Source organism: Falco peregrinus, chromosome 2 (assembly GCF_023634155.1).
Source record: "Falco peregrinus isolate bFalPer1 chromosome 2, bFalPer1.pri, whole genome shotgun sequence".
Lineage (NCBI taxonomy): Eukaryota > Metazoa > Chordata > Aves > Falconiformes > Falconidae > Falco > Falco peregrinus.
In genome coordinates, this window is record NC_073722.1 from 52,699,017 (window position 1) to 52,719,018 (window position 20,002).

General features: G+C 39.7%; 2 protein-coding genes across 7 annotated transcripts in view; one reads left to right on the plus strand and one right to left on the minus strand.

The window, feature by feature from the left end:
• Positions 1-844: 844 nt before the first annotated feature.
• ZNF518B (zinc finger protein 518B) lies at positions 845-13,810 on the plus strand. Of its 4 annotated transcripts, XM_055795043.1 has the most exons (3): positions 845-1,019; positions 4,814-5,017; positions 7,788-13,810. In XM_055795043.1, exon 3 carries the CDS (start codon positions 7,991-7,993, stop codon positions 11,210-11,212), a length of 3,222 nt encoding a protein of 1,073 aa, XP_055651018.1. In that variant the 5' UTR covers positions 845-1,019; positions 4,814-5,017; positions 7,788-7,990; the 3' UTR covers positions 11,213-13,810. The 4 variants fall into 4 exon arrangements, with proteins under 4 accessions (XP_055651018.1, XP_055651017.1, XP_027650560.1 ...); XM_055795042.1 differs by lacking the exon at positions 4,814-5,017; XM_027794759.2 differs by lacking the exons at positions 845-1,019; positions 4,814-5,017 and adding an exon at positions 1,409-1,767.
• A 124-nt stretch (positions 13,811-13,934) lies between these two features.
• The window catches only part of CLNK (cytokine dependent hematopoietic cell linker), a 64,035-nt gene continuing 57,967 nt past the window's right edge, over positions 13,935-20,002 (minus strand). For all 3 annotated transcript variants that reach the window (XM_055795044.1, XM_055795045.1, XM_027794760.2), the window contains one exon: positions 13,935-15,073. In XM_055795044.1, the coding sequence (XP_055651019.1) occupies positions 14,927-15,073 (147 nt within the window). In that variant the 3' untranslated portion in view covers positions 13,935-14,926. The remainder of the gene's footprint in view (positions 15,074-20,002) is intronic.

Here is a 20,002-nt window from a genome sequence, read left to right on the forward strand (position 1 = left end):
CGAAGGGCCTATCCCAAAATCTGAGATCCTTGAAGATCTGTGTTCATGTCTAGACAATGGTACGAATAGGTCAAGCCTGGTTTCTAATCATTCCAGTACAGAATCAATCAGAAGATGTAAGTTACTAGTGGTTCCTCTTATCACACAGAATCCATGAGAACAATCAGCAAAACATGGTTTTACGTCTAAGCCACATACAAAAATAGCTTCATTTTAAAGATGCCATCTGGGAAGACTCTGGGCCCTGTGTAAAATACGGTCTCCTTTTGAAGCAGAGTGGTTAGATATTGCAGTGATGTTAAAGGTACTTTTAGAGGGCAAGATGCTGGCAGTTAAAATCGTACTTTCTCCCTTCAAATTTTACTAATAACAGTTTATTTAAAGAGAAATTTGGATTTTATAGGAAGCATATGAAAATGTGCTATTACTACATCACTGCAGTACTTAACTGAGGAACCCCTGTGGTATGTTTGCTGTGTTTGCCCGCGCCACATGCTCATGAAACGTGGTGGTATCAGGGGTAATGCGGAGAGATTATTGGGAACAGCAGTTCTTCCTGCGGCCTGTTGTCCCGAGCTAGCAGGCATCAACACAACAGCGCGTCTTATACACCCTCGTCTGCCATCCTGTCGTGTTTCAACACCAACCAGCTTCTCCCACCATGGCTCGCCCTGCGCTCCCCGCGCGCTGCTGGCTCCCACGGGGGTGACAGGTCCCCACGCGGGTGCGGACTGCGCTCCCCGGGTCTCCTCAACGTGTCACCCCCAGCGCCGGGGCCTCCCCAGCGGGGCCCCCCCCAGGCCGGGCCGGGCCGCTGTGCGCAGCGCGCATGCGCCGCCGCCGCCGCCGCGCCCGGGGCGCCTCAGTAGAGCTCTACACGGCGCCTGGCGGGAGCGGCGGTGCGGCGCAGGCCAATGGGGTGGCGCGGCAGCGCAGCGGCCGCTGAGGTCAGTTCCGTCGCCGCGGTGGGCGGTGGGTCGTGCTGAGGCGGCGGCCCGCGCTCGCTCGCTGACGCTGCGGTAAGTACCTCAGGATGGAGCGGGGGGGCGGGAGCTGTGTGCCGGGAGGATGAGGACCGGCGCTGCGTTTCTCGTGCGGCTGGAGACGAGGGGAGCGATGGCGGCTGGCGGGGTCTGCCGCTGAGGCAGCCAGCCACCCACCCACCCACCCAGCGCGCTCGCCCTTTTCTCAGCTGGTCCTTCTCCGAGCCAGGTAAGGCTCACACACCTCGCCTGTGCCGGCCAGGCCAGCGCCGCGGACGTCGGCTGCCCGGAGCCGCCCTGCCTGCCCGCCCGCGCGGCGGGCCGAGGGGTCCGAGCGGCGAGCGCGGGCTGCGGCTTGGCGGGCCGCGCGGTGCTGCCCCCTGCGGGCCGGCGGCGGCACTGCGCGGCGGCGCGGGCGGAGCCGCCTTCCCGGCGGCGGCGGCGGCGGGCCGAGGTCAGCGTGGCCTGCGGAGGGTCCGCCAGACGCCCGGCAGCCTCTGCTTGGGCAGAGGCGGGGCTCGGCCTCCGGCGACGGGCCCTAAGCGCGGGAGGACTCTCATCCCTGGGGAGGCGGCAGCCACTTCTGCGTGGGTGGGCTGGATGCCCAAGGAAAGGGGAATTTTTGGTGCTGTTGGGCGGGCGCTGCTGTCTGCTGCTGTCTTGTGGACGCCATCAAGCTGCTTCAGACTCGTCTGGACTGTGAAGCCGTTGTCCAGGTTTGTCATCTTGGTCTTCTTCCTGAAGGAAAGAAGCTTATGGGTTAGTGACTGTGTTACTGAGCAAGGTAGGGCATCCTGTATTTTGTGTTTGAATTGAATAGTTAGGCATAAGATACACTTAATTAATACTAAATTAAATTTTGTTGCAAGGGAATCGGTCATAAAGTATTACATTAGACACTTAAAATAATGTAGACCTGTAATATGACTTAGATTTTTTTCTAAATGAATGATCCAGTCTTATCATAGATGTAGCCGAAGTGTCCCAAAATGTACGTTTAATGAAAAAAGTCAGTTTCATTATTAAGGCGACTAATGGCATTTTGCAGGATTTTGCTAGCATTCTCTTCTGCATTGTTGCTACAGTAAATGGTTATAGTCGAGGCCATTTTCTTGCACATGCAGATTGTATGTGGCTCATCTTAGCAGGAATTAAATCTCTAGACATGAATTTCAGCATCTACATAAGTGTTTTAAGGACTGGACATGGAGGGATATGTACTTTTAATGGGACTCTCTCCCATTTTATTCAGTGCCATACTTCCTTGCTTTCTTGCTTATGCGCCTTAAAGCATAAAGTAATGCTTAATATTAGTATGTTTTGGATATACAGAAAGATTTTGAGAATGGTTGTAAATTGTGTGATACGATGAAATGTGCAGAATAAATTTAAAAAATGGTTTATACATGTAATGATAACTGTATAAACATCTCTGAGCGCTCTCAAATACTACTTTTGATACAGTAGTTATTTGAGAATGCCTTGCTTAGCTTATTGCAAGAAGACACCAAGCAATTGAGTGCTATGTTAGAAATGTGTATCTTTTAGATACAAATAAAGCTAGGCCTCAGTCCTAGAGCCACAGAGAAGCAGACCTCCTTTTCAGTAGAGTACTGTATAGTGCATACGTGTACCTGCCTTCATACAATGCCAATAAATGTTAATGGCTGGACATTTGTTCACCTATGCATTTGAAAAATAGTGATTTAATCAGCATTTTGCATAACTTTAAGTAGTAAAAATGTTGAATAATTATTTTTTTCTGTAGAGTGAAATAGCTGTATATTTTATAATAAAAATAAGCTCTAAAAACCTAATGAATGGTCTTTGCTCTTTTTAATTCTCTGCATTGAGATTCCTCATTCATTTTCATGGAAAAACTTTGTGTGAATTTCAAATACAAAAAGTGTTATGTTAGCTGTTATTGTGAAACAATGTCTTTTTAAGAAGAAATAATTGTAGATAAAATTTCCTTGGTGTATTTGACTGACTTGTTTTTCATACAAACCCAATAATTTTAATTAGTACAATATATTATACTTGAGTGAAGCACTTAAGATCTCTCCCAGTCACTGGGCCTAAAATTAGTGACTAATAATCGACAGCTGCAGTTGGGTCAGTGGAACAGTTAACTCTGCTTATCAGAGGTTGTCAGTTGATGTTCAATGTGTAGTATGTTGCATATATATAATTGTAAATTACAGGCATGATGATTTTAAGCTTACACAGTTATAAGCTTTTCATAGACTCAGATTTAACACACTGCATCTTCCTGATACAGTGATGCACAGTGTCTTCCAGGTCTGTTTCAACTGCTATCTTAGGGAATGACTTATGTGTGCTTTTCAGTACAAAGCAGGTGTTCATAGCTGGGTGCAGTCTGTGTGAGGTATTTGCTTTGCCAAAGTAAGGTCTTACTTATTTGATCCCATATGATAAATGCATACTGCTTTTCACAGCCATCTCATTGATAGCAGCATATAATTTGAGATAAGAAAGGAACTAAAACACTGGAAAATACATTAATATTTTGTTCATCATTTCAAAGAAAAGTATTTCAGGTAAATGGAAATTTCAGGCATATAGAATAATGGGAAGGCACTGGTAGTTCTTGTCTTGACAGTGGCCACATCAGTGTTTTGTAATCTACTGCAGTGCAAAAAACCTCATAAAAAAACCTTGAAGTTGGCATCATCAGGCTGCAGAGGATGTTTCTTCCTGTTTTTCTTGGTTTTAATTGATCTTTGTTTTCTAACCTTTATGTACTTTATATCCACTGTTTGAAATGCATTTTGACTCCTGCAGATCTGTTGTTCTCTGTGTGTTGAGCAGCAAGTTTCAAAATACACTAGTGTTGTGTGAAAGGCAGGATTATTTCCTTTTATTAAATGCCTGACTTTTTAATGTTGAATGGCAGGTGTTTGAGCAAGGTTGGTTTACCTTCCTTTTGTTGTCCTTTTTCCATGTGCCTCTAAATCTTTGCTGCTTCAACACCCCCACCCCCCCCCCTCCCCCAACTAGGGCTCTAATTTTTTTTCATGTCTCCAAATTCAGGTACCACCAGTTTTTTTCTGAATCCATTCCTATAAAGCCAGTGACTGGAATTAATTTTAACACTACTAGTGTCTCTTACTCCATTCTTCATTCATCCTGTTCCTCTTTGCCATTTGGACTTCATACAGACTTCTAGGTCTTGCTTTAATGATATCTTTGGATTGGTCTGTGTGCTCTGCATTTGATTGTAACTGGAAAATATCGCATATCGCCTGTGTCTTTTAATTAAATATTCTGAAGCATGTCTTTGTTAACCCTTTAAATACCAAAACAAATTTTCAGGGGAATCCCTCTGGCCAGGCCCTGCCCCCCCCCCCCCCCCATATGGAGCAAATGGGTGCTGGATTTTACCACCCCTCTGTCTACATTGATGACCTCATTTTTCTGAAGTCACCAGAAAAAGCAAATAACTTTTTAAAATAAGAGTGACATTACAGTGTACTGGTTGGGCTTGTTTTATCCAAAATAATGATACAGTGGACCTGTTTGCATCAAAACTTTTCTTACTAACTATTCAATGTTCAGGAAGGATTGGTGAATAACTGTGTAGGGCGACAACAGTGATTTCACTTCAGCATCAACTGGTTATTCAGTTCTTTTTTGTTTTGTGCTAGGTCTGGCTGGGGTGGGGTGAAATTTCTTCATAGCAGTTTTTACCGTACTGTGTTTTGGATCTGTGGCTGAAACAGTGCTTATACCAGTGTTTTGATTGTTGCTGAACAGCAGTTTTACAGCATCAAGGTTTTTTTTCCCCCCCATCTCTGCCTCAACTGCAGGGAGTAGGCATGCGGTGGACAAGAGTTTGGGAGGTCATGCTGCTGGGACAGCTGACCAGAATTGGTCAAGGGGATATATTCCATACCATACAATATTATGCTCGGCAACGAAAACTGGAAGTAGAGGAAGATGGGGAGAGTGGGCTTGTCTTCCAAGGTGGCTGTTGCTCAGAGACTGGGGCATTGGTCTGCTTGTGGAACATGGTGAGTGATTTCCTTCGCATCACCTCCCTGCCTCTTTCCTTGACCTGTTAAAGTGCCTTTGTTCTGACCCATAAGCTTTCTTGATGCTTTTCTCCAGTTCACTGCCCTTCCTACTCAGGGAGGGGTGGAGAGCCAGCGAGCAGTTGTGTGGCTGCTTGGCTGCTGGCTAGGATCAACCCACCACACATCTGGAACACAGTTACAGTAACTCCAGCAACATTCAAAACCTGGGTTCTAGCAATATTGTATTTGTCACAGGTGTGAATGAAAGCTTGGTTTTGGGGTTAAAACATGACAAACCTGTTTGCTTCTACTTTCATATATAAAGCAGTTTGAGTTAAAAAAGTTTAGAAGGATTACTATCCTGTTGTTTGAATTATCTCTGTTACGCTTTTTAGTGTCCTCTTGGGCTGAGCAGCAGCTCAGATCTGTCTGGTAAATTGGAACATTCTTAAAATGTTTGACAGCATTTCTTGAACTTTCTTGCTCTTTAAAGGTGGTGGATCCTTCTTCATATTGTCCCATAATGTGATGTTTATAGTCATATAAAAATAGAAGAAATAGTAATTAAAAAATACAAGAAAAAGGGTTTTAATATTGTTTTTTTGTGGTCAAGGTTGTTGATGGCATAAAATGCTCTATGCTTATCAGTTCGTATGGAAGGCCTTTTCAGTATCAATGGATAGCTGTTAACAGAAAAAAAAAAAGGGCAAATATTGATCAGACTTTCAAATGCAATTTCAGTTTGTTCTTAAAGCTGTATAGAACTCTTCAAAGACTCTTTGGTTTGGATCTTGAGCTTATCAAGATCTCTTATCTTTGTCCCAAAATAAAACAGTGAATCTCCTGAACATAGGCTTACCGTCACACTTGTGTGTCAACAAGGTTCATCTTAAGTCTTAAGAAGTGATGTTAGTAGGGGAAGAATAGTCCACCTGAGGCTACCAGAAATGTATGTCTTCTTTCCTCTATGTCCTCTATTATCCAGATTCTAAAATGTTACACTAGAACATTAGACTTGCTTAAGACAAGTTTTCAGACCATGATGTAATAGTCATGTATACTTGCTTCCTTCTTGGGAGCCTGCCATTGATTTGTTTTTCACATGGGGATATAAAGGTTTTTTTACATAGGGGTATACAGCTGTCTGCGTTGCAATGAAATGAAGTTGCTACGCTCTTAAGAACTACCTGCTGAGGAGTTTTGCAGGGGTGCTGGCTGCCATCCATCTGCTAAAGAATGAAAAGCCCATTATGTTGTCCCTAACCAGTTTTGTAACTTTATTTTTACTGTTGTTTGGGATTACATCAGTATACTTGCTCTTAGCAGAGCCTTACCTTTAGGGCAGCATTCCTATAGCAGTTAGGGATTTTTGGCAGATGAGCACAGGGAGATGCAGGAAAAACTTTCTGGATCAGGTGCTTACTCCTGTCAAGCCATTGTGGAGATGTACCATAGTGTAAAGCTTTCCTCATTCATGTAGGATTATTGTAATAGGTTGCTGCTTAAGTGATCGCAGTGCTGTGCTTGTGGAGCCCAAATCGGGTCCTGATTTCTGTAGAACAGATTTGTAGAGGAACTGGATTTCAGAAGTAGAAGCCTTCTCTAGGATATATTGTTATCTAAAGGAACCTGGAAATAACCTCATGAAATAGGGTCACTACATGAATGCAGATGTGTGCAACAGTATGTCTGTAAGTAAGAATGTTTGAATAAGGAAGAGGTAATTTTAGTTGTTGCTGTTAGCTTTGGACTTTGTTTTGTTTTGTGTGTGTCTGACTACTATAGTTGTTCATTTTCCAAATAAGTGGCCTCATAGTCTTGGCAAAAGCTTAAAGGCTGAGATCTTGTTCATGTTAAATATAGAAGAGAGACAGTTAAGAGTGCTGGAACCTGTGGGGCCAAATCTACTGCACCAGTTAATGTGGTTTTACACTGATACACTGGTATTACTGTTCTCCCTCTGCCTTCTGTTGCGTTATTTTGCTTGATTGACACATTCTGTATTGCCAGGATGGAATGAATTATTTATATACTTGTCCACATACATAGAAGTGATTGCACTGTGATATTTATAAAGTGAAAGTAATTAATTTTGCAGCTGCAAAAGTTTTGACTTCATTACTTTGAACACATGTGAAGTATAAATCACATCTTGTTATGAATTAGTGTTCAAGACTGTTCGAGTCTGAAACATGGGCACTGATTAGAAAAGAACTTCCTTCTGTACTTCAGGAATTTCCATGCTAACTTAAAATTCCTTATATTTAAAAACAAACTCACAGTTGCCTGTTTCTAGTAACTATTGTTAGCCACTCTCCCTTTTCCTGCTGAGATTCACAAATGAGTGGCACTTGCAGTGTTTCATATCTTTTCCCCGAGTTAAGGGCTGTATATGAACTGAAATCCTATTCTGCTGCTCAGTTCTGTTACCAGGTGTCTTTCCTGTTAGGTTTATAAATACATGTCTTCAATGTAAAATATTTTATGATTTGGAAGAAGTAGCATGAACTCTCTAGGTTTTGATGCATAGCAAATAATTTTATGAATTTATGAACATTTTGAAGAAAAGCAAATGTTGAAGGATTATTTGATTGGGTATGTTTTGCTTAGAGTTAATGGTGGTATGTGTAGAATACAGTCAGTGGTATATCAACAGTAGACTTGCACTCCATAATTCAACTGTAGTCCACTAATAGTTACTAGTTCATTGTATTTCAGCAATTGGTGAATCATTAACTGACTTATTTTTCTGCTTTTTATTCTTCAGTGCTAGAAGCTGATAAAATTAAGAACATGGAATATAATACGGATGCAGTTGCTTGAGCACCGTTTCTTCCAAGGTCTATATTCTGCAGATTGGTGGCCTGAATGATTGATTAATGAGCAGCATACACAAGGCTAATATCAAGAAAACATTCAATCTGTTGATGCTCTGTTTGACAAAACTGGTGCAGAGTCACGTCTTCTGAAATGCAGTTGAAAAAAATGAGGGAAATTTTACCAAGATTGTACCCTGGCCAAGTCAATGATAAAAATAATTCTTTAACTACATCCCCAAAGCAATCTCCTGAGGATAAAACAAATCCATCAAAAGGGGATGATGACCAAAACTGTTGCTACCAAGGGACTGAGGCTGAGAACAATCAGTTGTCACTGATAAGCTGTATAAAATGCAGAAGTGTTCAGAGAATTTCAATGCAAGATACAGAGAAGCATAAGAAGCTTGGGTGGACTGAAGACAAAAATTTCATCTGCAAGAAGTGCAGTCATATTACACCACCAGTTTTCCATTTTGTTCCTGAGGGTGCCAATGCTGTTGAAAAACATGAAAAGAAATCCCCAAGTAAAGCCCAGAGAACGTTTAAAGTTAAAAACTTTCTGCCAGGTAAATACTACTGTGATAAATGCAGGTTTTCGACAAAGGATCCTTTACAGTATAAGAAGCATGTAGGTCAACATGAAGAAATTAAATTTATCTGTTTCCACTGTAGTTACGTATCCTACACCAAAGGAGAATTCCAGAGGCATTTGGTAAAACACACTGGGGTTTTTCCATATCAGTGTGAATACTGTGAATATGGTGCTGTTAGACATGACTATATAGTAAAGCATACAAGAAGAGTACATGAAACACCCACAAAACGGCTGTCAAAAAATATCATAAACCACAAGCAAAAGAAGCAGAGTCAAAGCATTTTATTTGAAAAGCAGAAATATGATAAAATTCCTTTTCAGAATGAACTTCCAAATTCGTCTTCAAATATGGTTTGTGAGGTTCCAGGTAAAGCAACTAAAACAGTCTGTTTGTCTCGTGATGTAGAATGTAGTGTAAACATGGCACCAGTCCAGGATAAAACAGTATTGGAGCCATCTGAAATAAGTGTATGTGAGAATCAAAGTGTGGAAGTTGAGGTTTATTCTCCAAAAACAGAGCCTTTAGAACCTGGGATGCCTTTAACAGTAATTGCACCATCTGAACTTGTAGTTCCTTCTAACTGCTTAGCCCAGATAGTAGAGATTAAAATAGTGAATGGAGCACAACAGCTGGTTCTTAAACTAATTCCTATGAAAGAAGCGACTTATAAACCTGTGAACAATCCTGAAGAGGAACTTGAGAATCAAGGTATGGAACGATCTGCAGAAGGACGAAAAACATCTTCTGTGTCTCAGAATGAGTTACTAACCATGGAAGTGAATGTTGACAAACTCTCCAGCGTTAGTAGCCAGCTTAATTTGGATAGTACCTATGACAAGAATTCTGAATGTCTTTGTTCTTCTGATTCTCAAATCTCAGACTATAACTCTGTATCTGTACATAGGGAAGAGGCGTCAAAATTGTGCTTTCATTTAGTGAAAGGTATTGATGTCCATTCAGGTGTTATAGAACTTTGTTCTCAGTCTCTGGTGATTAATAGTACCGAAAAAAAAAATAATCTCAAATCCTCACGGTGGGAAGTAGATGGGAAAAATAATTTACATTATGACTTGTATTGTTATGAAGAAGGTGTGGATATACCCTGTCCAAAATATGCTGCTATTTCTGAAGATAAAAGTTATGAGAACACTTCAGTAGAGGCTGCTCAGGAGGGCAAAAAATCTTCTGTAGTCCTTGAACAAAAGGATCCATTGCCTCTAAAAAGTGATGACAAAGAGTGTAGGAGTCTGCCAGTCAGCTCTACAGAGACACATTTAGCTGGTAACGGTTTTGATAAAAAAAGTGTTACACCTTCTGAAGCAAGAAAAAACCTGAATGTTACTAAAATTCCACCTTGCAAGGACCTGACTTTCGACTTCAGCAAAGCAAAGAGAGCTGAAACAGTAAGTCAAAAGAACAGTCATCTTGTGGAATCATTAGAACTACAGAAGATGGAAAATAAAGGCAATCCTCTTGAAGGACCTGTTATTTCGTCTGTGTTTTCTCTTAGCTCTGGAGCTGAAAATGTTCCAGAGGGTGTCAGATGGGATGACACAACATGCAGTAAGAAGTCAGCAACATTACTGTGTAGAAAGATTGCTCAGCTTATGTCTGCTGCTGAATCTAACATGAAATCTATGCCTGTGAGATGTCAAGCTTCTAGTAGAAAGGTGCTTTTCCATCAAGAAAATTCATCAGGCTGTGAGAGAGTTTCTGCTGCTGAAGTGGAACAGCCTGCATCTTTGCCTCCAGGGCATGGTGGAAACAGTGTCATTAACAGTGAAGAACACAGTAAAGATCAGTTCCTTACATTTGCAAGAACATCTAAAAGCAGGGTAACTAAAAATTCCCATGTTGCTACTCCAGTGTTTATTCCCAAAGGGACAATGCTGAGAGTGCTGAATGCTACTAGCAGTCAAAACTCAAATGGAATAGAAAACAGGAGTGAAACATCAGCTTCTGTGTATTGCAATGAAATGTTTCTGCCTCGCCCAGTTCCTGTCAGTGTTTCTGAGACAGTTAGTAATTTGCCATGTTTGCCTAATCAGAGTGAATGGAATGCTGAGTCCCGAAGTATATCACTCAGGCAAAGACCAAGGCGAGAGGCAGGTGTTAAAAATCATAGCAAACAAACTGGTGTACCATTTCAGAAAAGCAGTGATTTGAATAAGCAAAGCAGACCCTACTCAAAAAGTCAACTAGGTCCCAAAAATAAGGCAAAACAATCAAGCTTCAGGGAACTTTCTAAGAGGAAAACAAGAACTCAGTCGGAGACCAGTTCTGACATGTCTTATCTGTTGACAGCAAGACGTCTTCGGCTTGTCCCTCTGAGAAGGAATCAGTTGATAAAATGCCCTCGTCGTAACCAGCCAGTTGTGGTACTAAACCATCCTGATGTTGACTCACCAGAGATAATTAACGTCATGAAGACTATCAACAAGTATAAAGGTCAAGTCCTGAAAGTAGTTCTGTCAGAAAGGACAAGTAGTTGTCTGGGTGTCAAACGTTACCGAAAGCGTCTTACTCTTCAGAATGTTGAGATAGGAAACCAAGTGAAAAAACAGAGTATGCTAAAAATGAAACTAAAAAAGACCCATAAAAACAACTACCAAGTGGTGGAAAATTCACCAGCTGAAACACTTCAGTGTCTGTTTAAGTGTTGGTTTTGTGGAAGAGTATATATGGATCAAGAAGAATGGATAAGTCATGGGCAGAGGCACTTGATAGAGGCAACGAAAGGCTGGGATGTTCTTTCTCTTTCAGCAAAAAAGCACTAAGTGAGAGACTAGGGGTGGTTTCCCCTCTTATGTTTAATGAGTGCCACTAAGTTACTTGGAAAGGAAGACTGAAATAACTGCTTTATTTTGCCAAAAGGTCTCCACTGTTAGCAAAGTGCAACAAGAGAGCAGAGTTATAGAGATACAGAAAAGCTGATAGTGAGGATTAAGCACTACTTTGCACTCCTGTGTGTGAAATTTGTATTTGAGGTCAACTTCATCTGTTTTGTAGGAGAAATTTGTAAAAGATTTGCTATGCAAACTTCTTTCTGGTTACCATTTTCTGTGCTAGTATACTGTGCTGTAACTAGTTTGTGCTCAATCTGTATGAATTAAAATCTTAGACAATGAGATCTTTGTAACTTTAACAGGGTTTAGTTTGCTTTATTACAGTGTAGTGTTTCAGAGATCAAGTGTATGTGTACTGAAAAGCACCTTTGATCCTCTCTGGGCAGCAAGTGTGTATCATAGGTTTTAGTGGCAAATTAAGCACCGCACACAAAAAGTAAAACTTACATTTTTAAGTGGTGTGTTTCAAGTACTTCTGCTGACCTCAGAGGAGACAAAAGGGTGTAAATGAAGAATCTGTGGGATCGGTTACTCTCACTAGGTCAGATAGCACTAAAAAGTTTTTACTTTGATTTAGTACTTGAAGTTTTGAAGTCTTTAGCTAGCCTGTATTGAGTAGATGTGAGAGCAGCACACTGTCAGCTTTCTGTACCGTCTTTGTTCTGAACAGGCAGATTCGGAGATACCATCGGGCTTGGACCGACAGAAGAGAAGCTTTTCTCTAGATCATCTCAAGGCTGTTCTGAAATGTAAGGAAGTAATAGCAAAACATAAACCCTTTATCACCGTGTGTGTAGCTTGATAGAAACACGTTTGCAGAATTAGGCATTTGGTTAGAACTCTAGTCTGTGAGGTAATACTTATTTACAGGGGGAACTTGCTGAAGATGAAGAACTTTCAAAATGGAAAAAACATGTTGCACAGCTTTTACATTGACAGTGTTGAACCAGATTCTCAGTGCAGTCTTTCGTCCTCCTTAATGTCAAGAATTTAGATGTTAAAATACACTTTTTGTAGGCCTCAATTCATACAAGCATGTGCCTAGTTACATACGTATGTCTGATTTGTATCTACTGACTTCAGTGCAGTGTGAACATTGCTCAGTTGCTAAAACACTTTCCTAAGTCAGGGCCAAATTTCAGGTTTTTAGTAAAGAGGAGGGATGGATGAGACTGAAGTCTAATGTTTCTGTACGTGAACAAATGTTTTTCTTCATTGTGTCAATTTTATGTAATTTTAAGTAATTTTAAAATCATATGGAATGAACTATATTGAAGCACATATTTATAATTCAAATCACTTCGCATTTTTACAGATTAAGAAAATACTGACTAATGCTGGATGTTTGTTCCATGTTTGAACTTGGACTACTCTAGAAAAACTGGTAGTCCCTAATTCTTTTCACTGTTGGTGCATTTTTGTAAACAGTTTAAGCTAGGAATATTTTTTATATACTCCAGCAGATTATACATTGTTTTGATAAAGTATGTATTTGCATTGAAATGTAAATATTTTAAAACTGCATCTGATTGAGGCTTATTTTCAAAGCCAGTTAAAACATAGCTTTCCCACCTTTTTGCAATACAGTGTTAAAGTCCTTCAGACAGCTGGTGCTTTAAGTCAGATCTTTTTCATCATATACACATAGAAAATTTTTGTATCATTTGTATCAGACTAACCTGTTCCACAAAATAACCTTCCTTTTGTCTGTTTTGTCAATAATAATGAAATGACAGTTCTCATTTTATATTCGAATGGAATTATATTTTTTTAGATGGGTGCACTAGAGGGTTTTTTTTCACTTCGTATACTTCAATGCCAAACCTAACAGTACCACTTGCATTTTTGATGGTGAAAATAGCATCCATTTTAAAATTGTCATATCACATATAAATGTTGAGATTGTTAATGTAAGAAAATATGGTTAAAATTCCTCCTTTGTTTTAACTCCTTCAATTCAGATTATGGTTTGAGTCAATTTTGTTTCTGTAGAAGCTACTAAATAAATAGTTTTGAATTTGCTTCTTAAGAGTTGTCACTGGCAAAACTAGAACATTCCTCATGAAAGCTATACTGGGCAGGGCAGGGGAAGTGTTGCTGCTCAGCTTTATGAAATCTAGGTGGTTTAAGTGTACTAGTAATGCTTGTCTTCTGTAAGCAAGTTTGCTGTTTCAGTAAACATCTGCAATGCTTTGTATGTCACTGCCTTAATCTAGCTGAATTGTTAAGCTGTGGGGGTTTTTCATGTGTTTAATTTAGAAAATATTTTTTTTGTTTTAACATGAAAACCATTTGCAAGTTGAATTGTATGATGGTTACAAAACTCTTAAAGCATATTGTCATGCCTCTATGAGCTTTGCCAAACTACTTAGCAGCTTCTGTTTTGTTGATTTTCATTCTTCTTGTTAGATATGTCATGTCAGAATAATTCCCTTCAAGTTTAATAGTCTTAGTGGTTTGAAAGAAATAATTATAACGAATGTTCTCTTACATTTTGATGCAGCATTAAGAAATAAAAGGTTATGAGGAATAACAATGAACTGCTGAATTTTTTTAGAGCTAGTTTGTGCCACTACACACTACATCCATCATAAATTGGGTTGGAATGTCACGTTTTGGGCTTCAGTGTTTTTATTAGTCTTGTTCTATTCTGTAAGGATAAAGTAACTGAGGTTGTTTTCTGGGTATATTCCAGTTACCTAGTCAGACTTCTGGGTGTGCTTAGAAAGGAAGATTATGGACGCTTTGCTGAAAAATACTGGTTTGCCTTTCATATCTTAATTTAGTTAAGCCTTCCAAAACTCAAATTATATGACTAAATAATACCATAGTTTTTTGCTGGAACAATACTACCTTGTTGTCTTTGGTACACACTGGAACATGGTTTCTTGCTGAGTTTGAAGCACATCTGTTGTTCTTAATAAAGATTTTTATCTCTGTGTTTGCACATGGTATGAATTCAAAGGGACTGTTTGCGTAATAGTCCTAGTAGGTGTTTGAAGGCTCAGATACGGAATACAACTATCTGCTACTTAAGTTGAAGAGTAAGTGTCAGTTAAGTAATAGAATTCACATCATTAAAGCTAGCTTTATAATCTGCTGCAATACCTGTGAACATCAGTTGATACCCGCTGACCTCAGTAGCTGCTGAGCACAGCTTGTTACTCTGCAAACAGACACAATGAATGAAATTCTTAAAACAGTGAGTACTTAGATAAATAGCATTTCAAATGTGTTTTTAAAAGCAAGAATGTTTTTTCTTATATGAGTGTAGTACGCTTTATTAGGTTTTGCTACTAACTGAGCTTCAGTGACATTTCGGTAAGGAAGATGGAGTCTGTTTTTTGTCTCATGTTAGAAGGTAGGGTACAAGATAATTCAGTCATTGTCAAGATACCAGGGGTCAGTCCTCTCTTAATACTTTTCTGTGAATTACTTTAGGCATATACTGTACCGGTATCCTCAAAGTTAGAAAGAGATTAGAAGAATCAAAAAATGGAGTAGATCTGTATTCTCAGTTGGAGTCAAGTTTGGTGGAGCATTTAGAATGCTTTGTAATATGGGGAGCTTCTCAATCAATGGCTAATCAGATTTTTGAGACATGTCAATTGTTCTGTTTACATCTATACAAACGAATCAGTGACATTAAGGCAGAAAACATCTTCTGTGAGATTTGAATGGATATGTGAGGTAGCACCGTTCTCTCTGGATTCCTGACTTATCCTTTCCGTCGATGAGTGTAATAGGAACATATTTGTAGAAGTCAATGATCTCTTTCACAGAATTAAATTTCTGGGGGAAAAAGAAAAATTATAATCAGTGACTGAAAACAAAATTGCTAGATGGTTTTATCTATAACATTGACTTGCAAATAGCAGTGTTAGAAATATCTAATGTTTTGCATAGAATTATGATCTGAGTAGATGGAAGCAACCATAAAAGGAAAAGCACCAGATTTTAATCCTCTTCCTTCCTTTGTGTGTCTCTGTCTTGTGTAGGACAAAGTAAGTGGTAGCTTAGGGCAAAAGGGGAGTGTATCTAAGCCCTGAGAGTGCACTATCACCTGTAAGAGTTTGTGATGCCAGATATGATGATAGATTTTGAAAAGGTGAAGCAACTATAAATCATTACTACCTTTACCCTGTCAAAAGCTACACTTACTTAGCAGTACATGAAATTTTACACTGCAAGTTCCTTTGTAGCTTTTATTTTCCCATTCAGTTTACTGAGAAAGTTGCTATAAAATCCCTTTAATGTATAGAACAAGAAGGGTCTCAGCAGGGTTTTAGTCTTGTTCTCTGGTACACAGAACAATTACATCTTCCATTCCTAAAATGATAAAGGTGTGGTTCAAGATTCCCGGGTTTGGTCAAACAGCAATGGAAAGCTATCCAGGATATTTATCCTCATCTGTCCTGCTGGGAGTCTCAATTGTACTATTCCAATGGTTAGCAGTCCTTCAGTTTAAATAGTTCTTCCTTGTGTGTAACTTCCAAGCTCTCATCACACTACTAAGTTGTCATTGCACTGCTGTTTCTCCTCTTGAGCTATTCTTTGGACTCACTAGTATTAAGAACTGTACGCAGTAATGCAGGCTTACTGTGACATTTATACATAGCCTGTATCTACATTACTTCACATTTACAGTAAGCATGGTCATTCATTGTGTATGTGATGGGATCTCATGCCTCAGGTAGCCTCTCATCTCTTGATCCACACCTATTTTATAACAAGAGAATCTGATGAAATCTGTGATTCAGTGAAACTGTTCCTATATTATTTTAAGATGAAAGTTACTTTATTTCAAAACCAGTGTGCTAATTTTTTAAAAGTGTTGTTTTGATGACTTTTACTCGTATGCATTTGCTCTGCTTTGCTGTAATTTCTTTGCCTTATGTTCAAGGCCCCTGTTGCTGCCAGAAAGCTAGGCAAAACTGTGGTTTGCATTTCATGCCATACCAAAGTAATGGTGACTTTTTTTTTTTTATTCTAAAGTTACTCCTTATCAGTTCTTTTCCTGTTTTCTAATATTTTTTTGTTGTTTGGAAAGTTTAGAAGTCTTACTGTAATTATTTATTTGCTTCAGAAATTTAACTTGGCTTCACTTGGCTAACATCCCATTATTCATCACTGTACCTTCAAGGTGTAACTGGTAATGAGGGAAAAATGGCTCAGATGTTACTTAGATATTTTTCCTGTTTTATTTCATCCTGTACTCTTTTATTTTTAGTGAGATTTGAAATACTGAGCTCTGAATCTCTTCAGGGCTGCTAGAACATGAAGTTGACTTGGACATCATAATGATGAGCACTGATGGTCCAGAATGTTATGTCTTCAGCTCTTTTAATGCTACCCCACGCTTTGCTAGATGTAAAAACACCTGAAGACATAAAGCTGAAGAAAATTCAGTACTTCAGATGTGTTCATTTCCCTTCACTGTCTGAAGGGACTCAAAGTGATCTCTGCTGTCACAGGAATGTCTTATCTGCTGGTCTCCAAACTGGTCTGGGAAGATAGCAATTAGGGTCTCAAGGATTGCTTGCGAAAGGTTTAGTTTTGAATTGTGTTGGGTGGTGGTAGGACTCTGGACTGTAGGTCACGCTTCCTGAATGAGAGCAGTTCATCCTTGAACTATCGTTTCAGCTGTGGACAAGATGTTTAAAAGGTAAAACATCTGTCTTGGTTAAAAGTATTAGAATCCCCTGACAGATGTTCACTGTGCCCATTTTCCTGGTGGTAACTTCTGACAACACTTTCAGTGGAAGGCATTGTAGAAGTGTTTCCTTATCTACTGTGATGAGTCAGGCCAGTTTAACAGCTGATGAGGGTAGGTGGAGCGTATCCATTTGACTCATTGAGATGAACTGAGTTGAAATGATGTGACTTTGAATGACTGGTGGTTTGAAAATGAAAGTTAGTTGCAAATGGTGATAGGGAGTGGTGAGAATGGAGGAAACACCTGTGGCCACAGCAGTGAAATCCAGAGATACACTTTGGCCTGTGCTCTTAAGCTTGTGTGTAAAACAGGCAATGAGAGAATCCTACTTCTGGCTTTAATTTTTAGTTACTGCATTGTGAGTTGAGCCTGATGCTGCAATGGCAGTTTTGCAAAGGAGATAAAAAAAAATTACGTTTTGTCATGATCAGGTTTAAATGCGAGCAAGGTTTTGATTTCTTTGTCTTCAAAAGAACAATGTACATGAAAAGCAGCAGCGTTACAGGTATCTCTGGATCCTTAATATTGAAACTAACTGGAACAGAGGAAGGCAACAGCCAAGTAAAGGGTGCTCAGGAGAGCAGTTTTGAATGTAAATGCCTAAATTCCATATATGTCCCATTTGGGGATCTAGTCTTTCTTTTGTAGCTGTATGTGTTTTGGCCTTTAGTGAGCTCGGTTTAATTTATTAAATATGTATGTAGGTGTGAACATCTGTGGCTAAATTGCTAGCAAAAGATAGAGCTCCACTAACAGAATGGTGTTGGTTTTTTTTCTATACATGTATTCATTATATCCCAGCTTGGTACTAATCTAGCTGCATGGAATTTCAGTTACTTCTAACATAAACAAAAGTCTGATGATCAACACTTCCCACCCCCACCTTATGGCCTTACAGGGCTACATGAGAGCTAATGATGGAAGCACTCATAAAATTTGAATTATATAATTAAAAAAAATGTTAATTGAAAATCTTCTTTGATACAAAGTGTTAAGAACTCATAAATGGTATATGAAAAATCAAAAGGTGGAATAGTATGGAGAAAACTTGGAAAAATTATATTTATGTGTAAGGAAAATCATGTTTTTAATGGATGCAAAGACTAATCCAAAAGTGAAAACCTACTGCATAAAATCTGTAAGACTGAACCTTTGAATAAAATCACTAACTGAGAAATGTAATAGGTCTGCACTTGTTGTCCAGGTTTCTTTCTCTTTTGCGGATGAAGAGGGAGTATTCAGCTAATTTAGATAAAGCAGCTGGTCTGTCTGCACTGTGCACCGCAAGATTTAGTGTAACAAAGGGTTTCCCTGTGGAGGAACGATGCAGAGTACTCTAAAGCATTCTAACAGGCATTGGAAAATTATAGGCAGCAATTTTGCTGTAATTCACAGCCTTACAAATAGTTTTCACCCTTCTGAGATAAGAACCTTAAGTGAGGTGCAGAAGTTGAGGTGACAGTTTTCAAGAAAGGGCATTTTGGGGAATCCTTTGAGACTGCCTGAGATGGAAGTAGCTCTTCTGAACAAGGCTGATGCCACTGATTTTTCATTATTGCATATGTGCTTTGTGCCTAGTTAATTCTATGTTCATGTTTGCTGCTGACAATAATGCACAGAAGTAGGAGGCTGCTGCCTCTGTGGCTCTCTGGTACTACACATAACTGACGAGCAAGACAAATCTTAAAAGTTTTTGGTTGTAGTTGATCTATGGGAGGATTTCTGCGTTAAAGAGAAAAAAATATAATAAACATAAGGCTTAAGGTAGCATGTTGTGACAAATTTGGCCTGGTAGAGCCAAGCCTTAGACATACTGTTGGTTGTTAATTAGATGCTTGAAATCTTTATTCCGGAATTGTAACTTTCCAATTTGACTGTTGCAAATCCAGACGCACTGTTTAAGATGCATGCTTTCTGTGTACAAGTCATGTATTTTGGTGTTTCCTGAGAAGGGAGGGATTGTGTTTTCCTTCCTTTTAGTTCAGTAAAAATTGTTCATGTATTCAGGTAATTTTCTAGTTGCCTTAATTGTTAAAACTGTTAAAATGATGACAATACAGTTTTATGTCTTTATTCTGTAGACCACTAAACATGTACTACATTATCCTGTAGTGTACCATATTTCAGTTCCATTCTTTTAGTGACTCACTATTTCTGATATGAGCATTTTTTTTTTTTTTTGAGGGCTGTTATAGGAACCATGGGAAACTAAATCTCCTGGAGTTTAGGAGAAAGTAAGTTATCTGGGAGGTTCAGTTCAGAAATGCAGCCAATGCTTTATGGAAGACTGATGGTTCACTACAGCAGTGCCGGGATGATGGTACCTGCAGTACAGTTCTTGATTTGTTATACCCTTGGATGATGGTAGCTGCAGTACAGTTCTTGATTTGTTATACCGTTTTGCTTCCCAAACTGTTTCAGTATGCTCGAACAATGGAGGATATTTCCCCCCCTCATTGTTAAACCAATGTTCTTGAAGAACAACTTGCCAGTAAACCTTGCTCCCTATCTCTGAAAGCTCGTGGATCCTATTCCATTGTCCAGTTTTCAGCTGGGATGGACTCAATTCTTAGGAGGTAGTGCGGTGCTGTGTTTTGGCTTTGGTGTAGAGACTTTTCAGTTCCTCAGGCCTTGCTAGTGAAAAGGCTGGAGGACACAAGGAGCTGGGAGGGGACACAGCCAGGACAGGTGACCCGAACTAGCCAAGGGGATATTCCATACCATGGGACGGCATGCCCAGTATATATAGCTGGGGTCTGGCTGGGGTGGGCAGGTCGTTGCTCGGGGGCTGGCTGGGCACCGGTCAGCGCATGGTGAGCAGTTGTGTTGTGCACCACGTGTTCCTTTCTTCCTTTCCCTCCCCTCTGGATGTTATTCTTTCCCTTCCCCTTTTCGTTATAACTGGTATTGTCATCATTGTTAGTGGTCTTTCATTTTCATTCTGTTTCAATTATTAAATTGTTCTTATCTTAACCCTCGAGTTTTACGTTCCTTTCCAACTCTCC

What these genes read in the sequence shown, in the direction of transcription:
- ZNF518B (XM_055795043.1), top strand. Translation starts at nt 7,991, where the DNA reads ATGCAGTTGAAAAAAATGAGGGAAATTTTACCAAGATTGTACCCTGGC.